We start from the raw sequence: 7,379 nt of genomic DNA, 5'->3' as shown, positions 1-7,379 counted from the left end.
GACTGCTTTCTTTCAATATATGTATAATATATATATATATATATATATACCGGAAATGAAGGAGGGGGAGGTAACTACAATTATTAATAAACGCATTTATATGTTGTATAAAAAGTCACAGAATTCTAAGAAATTCTGTCATTATATACATCATTGTTTTTCTAATTGAAATTAAAAAGCAGTCAAAATGACTTCCTTGGGCAATCTAGTGTTAAGGGCACACAACACTGTCATTTTACATATCAGATACAAAGGTTAAGAACACCTGATGACACATGAAGACAGTGTTTGTTTTGAGGGCTTTTTAAAAATATATATTTTTATTGATTTTAGAGAGAGGAAGGGGAAGAATGGAGAGAGAGAGAAACAGATCGGTTATCTCCTGCACACTCCCCACTGGGGATCGCGCCCACAACCCAGGCATGTGCCCTGATTGTGAATCGAACTGTGACCTCCTGGTTCATGGGCCAACACTCAATCACTGAGCCACACTGGCCAGGCTTGATGGCTTTTTTATTTAAACATACTATATATATAAAAGCCTAAGCTACTGTTAAGACCAAACAACTGGAACGATTGGAATCGGTCGTTATGATGCACACTGACCACCAGGGGAGCAGACGCTCAATGCAGGAACTGCCCCCTAGTGGTCAGTGCACTCCCACAGCAGGAGCACCGCTCAGTTGACTGACCCATCCAGGTGGCCCACCAGCCTGGTGGCAGCCACTCACTGCCTCAGTAGTCCTGCAGGTCCAATCTCTGGAGAACAGGCCAGGCACCGATGGACCAGTGCTGCAGGCACAGTCCCAACAGTGCCACTGGCCTCCTGGAAGTCGGCCTCCGGCACCACAGCTGCTTTCCCTCCCTAGACACTCCACAAGGAAGAAACAATATAAAAGTGGCCACCAGGTGGCTCCCGACAACTAGTGCAAATGTCAGCAGGACAGATCCAGATCCCGGGCTGGCAAGGGCATCCCACCACCTGGCTCCTCCAACACCTCAGGACCCCACCTGTGCACAAATTCGTGCACTGGGCCTCTAGTACTATATATTCTTTATGTCCACTCCTCATTACCTACCAAAAAGGAATTTAACCTGAATAATTACACCTTTTGAAAACTATTTGTAGATTTTAAAAAACTGCTATATATTATAATGAAAAGATTTTCCTCTCAGATGTTGAATTAACATCTTATTAGATAACTCAAAGGCTAGAAACACTTTTTCTAGATCTTACCAGATTCATAGCATGTTTTCATCAGATTGGTATAATAAAAAAAATAAAATATCAAAGTCTTAAAATTATACTATCGCTTCTGTTGTTTTGAAAACTAGATCTCAGATATACTTTATAGATTTCAGACATGAGTTTTCTACATTGTAGACTGTATATCTACAAAAGGTAGTCATTTTTAGTGTTTTTTCCCTAAAATTGTTCCTCTTGACATAACTGTTACAACTCTTTAAAAGTCTAATCAAAAGAGACTTGCTGATATTTCCATTCACTTCTCCATTCCATGGAAGTTTGACTTTTTAAATTCAAACAGACTCCTCCTGAAGAATGTCTGATGAATGGATAATCAGATATACTGCCGCTGCCTCCCTACAGGAGCACCTATCAACACAGGAACTGCTGCTTCTGGAGCCCCTAACCTCTACAGCCCTAGTTATATTTCAAGTGGAAGCTGCTACCCAAAAACCTTTCTCTATTCACAAACTCACCAAAAGCCCCTGTTCATGAGCCCATGACCTCTGCTATCCTAGCTCCCACCTCATTCTTCTGCACCAACCTTTCCTTCATGGCAATAGGGCGAAGGACAAAAAGGAAAGTAATGTAAAGGTTGCTCTCATGGTTACAACAGGCTCTGAAAGTTGTATTCCTAAATGTCTTTCCCACTTCCTGACCAATTAAAACTCGAAGTAAATTTCCCCACTAAATAATCATAAAAGGTCAAGCTTTACTATGCAGAACTACACTTTGTGAACTTCCGTGGAAATCACTTATTATAAAGAATGGAAGTTCTTTGAGGGCAGAGAATTTTGTCAATGTATCTCCAACCCCAGCATATACTATATTTCAACAGCTCTAAGTTGGCATCAATTGTAAGATGCATTTCAGATAACAAAAATGTACAAAAACAAATAGGCATCCTATAATCAATGAAATATAGTAACAGAGTAACTCGCATGTAATACGTGCTTAATAAATGCTTACTGAATGGGATTATATTTTTAAAAATTTTCTTTGGGAAAGTATTTTGAAACCTAAACATTCAGCTTACAGATAAATCTGTAGGGGGAAAAAGACTATAACTTAAAGATTATCTGTATTTCTCATAGCCAAGTTGAAAAGAATGAAAGTTCTCTGCAAAGTGGTGTGTTTCTAACCAGGTGTATGTTCATCTTTCTCCTGTCTCTCCTTACCTCATCAATTAGTTTCATGGCATTTGCGATAGTATAATCACCAGCAAATAATACCACTAGGCATGACTCATCACTGTTCTTCTGTCTCTGACCATGGGTTACAGGAACGATACTTCTATTGGCTTCTGTGGAAATGCGGACAGCTTGGAGCTCATTGGTAGTAGGTAGAGGAACATAGTTGTGAATAACAGCATTTTCTGGAAGAAGGCTCCAGTTGACTTCTCCAGACACAGGTGTAAAGTCATGGATATTACTCCAGTTATTATTGAAGATACTTAGCCCTGCATCTTTGAACTGGAAAGCTAATTCAGGGTAGTACCATTGAAAACAGCCAAACTTGATATTTGTGGAAGACTCAATAATAGGTTGAGTGGCACAGCACAAAAAGACTTCCAGCTTTCTACAGTCCCGCATACGAAACTGTTGGCAGGCCAGTGCGCACTTGCAATCTCTGCAATTGCGGAAAAACACACTGCTTTTCACAGGTCCCAGAAAAATGATGCAGTTGGTACAGTCATCAATAGTAATTGTAGCAGAGTGATCAAAAATATAGATGTTACAGCTCTCACAGTCTTGAATGAGAAACTGTTGTCCAGCCACCTTCCCAGGTAAGCGACCCACTGTTTCATTCTTCAGTCCACTGAACACGTAGTCTTTTGGATCAACCTGTGGGGACAAAACACAGACCTTGAGTATTATTAACATTATTTAATAAATATTAATTGTCTATGGGTGCCAGGCATAATTCTTAGTGCTGAAATAATACTTCCTACTCTCAGTGACTGTAGCATAGTTAGAAAATGAATAGAATATTTTTTTTTCAAAAGGCATGAGGGAAAAACAGGAGGAAACTGTTATAGATAAAGGAAGACTCAAGGTCATATCAACCAATGTGTGGACAGTATTTGGATCCTGTTTCAAAATACCAACTGTAAAATCACTTTTTTGAAACAACTGAAGAAATTCTCACACATACACACAGAATACTGGATGATATTAAGGAATATTTCAGCTCTGACCTTTTTCTTTAATTTTTTTTATTGATTTCAGAGAGAGGAAGGGAGAGGGATAGAAACATCAATGATGAGAGAGAATAACTGATCGGCTGCCTCCTGCATGCCCCCTACTGGGGATTGAGCCCAAAACCCGGGCTCAGTGTGCCCTTACCATGGGTTGACTTCAAACACTGAGCCACACCAGCCCAGCCTGACTCGTTTTCTTTTTCTGATGCTTTACTTTTAAAACTTCTGCTTCTTAAAAAATTTCTGAAATTGGAAGTACACCCACATAGAAATATATTTCTCTATCCTTCCATAAATTAATGAATGGGTCTTAGTTTCTAAACCCTGATTGATTTCTGCAATATACTCCAGAAAATGGAAGAACCTGAAGGTACAAATCTGAGTCAAACATTCATTGAGCTATTCCTACAATGTAATTTTTCAAATGCCACCATTTCTATCGTTAGATACTCTAATTGAAAGCTCACATAATTTTATAAATAGTATGCCTGGAATCAGTCAGATTCCTTTTTTAAAGTTTAACTGGCCTATCAAAATATAGTCACTAAAAGGGCATTTTTCCAAATTACTTTTGAATCTACTTGCACTGTTTTATCGCTTTGTGGGTATATAAATTTTATGCAGAACTATTCATGCACCAGAAACAGGCTCTCATAGATACAGTACTAAAAATCCAATCATTTAATCATGGTAATCATTAGCAAACTATCTTAAAGTTATTTACTCAATATTGCACAATAAATGTGGTACTTGTTTTACATAATGGATTAGAAGGAACACTGGTCTGTAGCATGAGGATGTATTTAATCTTTGACACCAGACACTTGATCGACTGGCATCTTGATCTTGGACTTTCCAACCTTTAGAACTGTGAGAAAATTTTCTGTTGTTTAAGCCACCCAATCTATGGTATTTTGTTTTAGCATCCCAAGCCAACTAAGTGTGGCTGCCATAGCAAAATAACACAGACTGGGTAACTCAGATAACAGAAATTTATTTCTCACATTTTTGGGGGCTGGAAAGTTCAAGACCAAGGTACCATCAGGGTTGGTTTCTGGTAAGAAATTTCTTCCTGGCTTGAAGATGACTGCCTTTCTCCTATATCCTCACATGGCCTTTCCTTGGTGGGTACAGTGCAAGTTCTCTAATGTCTCTTCTTAGAAGGACACTAATGCTATCAGATCAGGACCCCACCCTTAGGACCTCATTTAACCTTAATTACTTCCTCATCTCCAAATGCAGTCACACTGGGAGTTAGGGTTTCTACATATGAATTTGGAGGGTGGGGGGAGAAACATTCAGTCCATAACAGCTGCCAATGCTGAGGAGTTCAATGTAATTTACTATTCTTCTAAGAATTTTCTCTGGACACTTCAGTTCTTGTTCATGGAGAGAAATTAATCCTATAGCTAAAGAATTCTATAGTATAAAATTATCTGGACTCTCGATATGGTCTATAAAGAAGAAATTTAGGACTTAGGTTGCTGTACTTTTTGAACAATTACTCAAAGTTCTTTAAAATAAAAGTTATAAACAACCTTAAGCTTAGTACCATAATAATGTTGCAAGTAAAGTGCCTAAAATAACAAACATGGAAAGGCCATGTTTTAAACTACCTTTTTCACAAGAGCCACTTATGAAGTAGGTTAGTTTAGGCTGTATTTCTTACTATGATCTGTAAAAGGTAATGGATATACTTTCAAAATCAGAGAAATGTTTCAGGAGTTGGAATTCACCTGATACAGCTACTAAACTAAGTTAAACATCATTTCCCTAACAGAAGACAAAAGTGAACATCTTAATCTTTTACTGAGTAGTGATATAAAATTTTCATTGAAATTCATCTCATAGTTAAACTTCCATAATGATGATCTGAGATGAAATAATGGAATTTGTTAATTTCAATGGAAATCCAGTCATGACAGAAGTTCAAAATAAGACCCAGGAGTATAAGAAATGCTATATAGGTTCCAGCCACCATTCTAAGTGCTTTATAATTATTCACTCAATCCTCATAAAAATCCCTATGAGGGTTGTGTACTATAATTATCTCTGTTTTATAGATGAGAAAATTGAGGCCTCCAGAGGCTAAATAACTTGCCCAAGGTCATGGGGTAAATGCTTGAGCTCAGCCTCAGACCTAGGCAGCCTGGCTCCTAAGTACACAACCATATTCAAACAGAAACCAATATTAACTAGGAATGTAAATCAATGGCACAGAATAAAGAGTTCAAAAATAGACTTACATATTTATTGACAAAGGCAATTCAATAAAGAAAGGATAGTCTTTTAAACAATTGGTGCTGGAACAACTGGACTATATGTAAAAAATAAAAAGTATTTCCCATACTTTGTACCACATATAACAATTAACTCAGGATGGATCATAAGTCCTACATATAAAACCAAAAACTGTAAAACTTCTAGCAGAAAACAGAGGTGAAAAAATTTTTGTAACCTTAGGTAAAGATTTCCCAGATGTGAAACCAAAAACACAATCCAAAAAGGAAAAACTTTATAATTGGACTTTTATCAAATTGAAAACTTACGTTCTTCACAAGACACTGTTAAGAGAAGACAAATCACTAATTGGGAAAATTTTTGCAAATTTTTATATGACAAGGGAGTTGTATCTAGGATATATATAAAAAAAACTCTCAAAACTCAACAAAAAGAGAACAAATAACCCAGTAAAAATGGTAAAGATTTTTATAAACACTTCACCAAAGGAAATATATGGATGGCAAATGAGTACATGGAAAAATGCTCAAAATCACTAGTTATTGGGAAATGCAAATTAAACCACAAAGGCAAAATAATTAGATTCCTATTAGAATGGCTAAAAGTTTTTTTTAAAAACTGAACATAACAAGTTCAAATGAGGAAGAGCAACTGGATCTCTCATACATTGCTGATGGGAATGCAAAATGGCACAGCCACTTCGGAAACTAGTTTGGCAGTTTCTTATAAAAGTTTAATATACAGTTTCCATATGACTCAGCAATCCCACTTCTAGGTATTCACCCAAGTGAAATGAAAACTTATGTTCACTCAAAAACCTGTATGCAAAGATTTATGGTAGCTTGGAAAACAAAATTGGAAACAACCCAAATGTCCTTCAACTGGTGAATGGATAAACAAACATGGTACCATCCATACAGTGAAATACTACTCATCTATAAAAAGGAACGTATCATGCTAAGTGAAAGAAGCCAGACTTAAAGGTTATCTATAATAATAAAAGCATAATATGCTAATTAGACCGGAGGTCCTTCCAGACAGCCTTCTGGACGAAGCCGTAGTGGCAGGGGCCGAGGCAGAGGCAGCCTCCGCAACAGCGGGGGCCAAGCCCCTTGCATGAATTTTGTGCATCTGGCATCTAGTATATTCTATGATTCCATTTATATGATATTCTCAAAAAGACAAAAGCAAACTGATCAGAGCCTGGAGGCAAGGTTGACTACAAAGGAGCATGAGGATATTTAGGAGGATGATGGAACTGTTCTGTATCTTGATTGTGGTGCTAGTTACTGATTATTCATTTGTCAAAACTCAAAGAACTGTACACTTAAAAGGATAACTTTAAGGTATGTAAATTATGCTTTAAGTAAAATAAACAAATTACTTAAAATTTAAACAGTAAGTCAGTTTCAGGGTAACATAGCTATGTAACTGAAAGGTTATTTCACACAAATGCAAATATCAGTGCCACGTAATTACAGAAATAATAAATACCAGTACCTTGACCTTTATACACTGACTAGAGGCCCGGTGCACAAAAAATTGTGCACTGGCGGGGGTGGGGGGTCCCTCAGCCCAGTTTGCCCCCTATCACATACTGGGAGCCCTAGGGGATGTCCTACTACCTGCTCCCTGCTCCCCTTGGGGAGTGGGCCTAAGTCACAGTCTGGGCTCCCTTTGTGGGAGTCAACC

At 37.7% G+C, this 7,379-nt stretch overlaps 1 protein-coding gene across 1 annotated transcript in view; it reads right to left on the bottom strand.

Moving 5' to 3' along the window:
- RP2 (retinitis pigmentosa 2 (X-linked recessive)) overlaps positions 1 to 7,379 on the bottom strand; it is a 25,991-nt gene that overhangs the window by 15,949 nt on the left and 2,663 nt on the right. The window contains exons 2-3 of the mRNA XM_006753338.2: positions 5,996 to 6,010; positions 2,425 to 3,090 (exon numbers count right to left, since the gene is read on the bottom strand). Coding sequence (XP_006753401.1) covers positions 2,425 to 3,090; positions 5,996 to 6,010 — 681 coding nt within the window. The remainder of the gene's footprint in view (positions 1 to 2,424; positions 3,091 to 5,995; positions 6,011 to 7,379) is intronic.

Source organism: Myotis davidii, unplaced genomic scaffold, assembly GCF_000327345.1.
Source record: "Myotis davidii unplaced genomic scaffold, ASM32734v1 scaffold411, whole genome shotgun sequence".
In the NCBI taxonomy this organism is placed as follows: Eukaryota; Metazoa; Chordata; class Mammalia; order Chiroptera; family Vespertilionidae; genus Myotis; species Myotis davidii.
The sequence above is the reverse complement of the archived record's forward strand: the minus strand, read 5'-3'. Positions and strand labels throughout refer to the sequence as shown.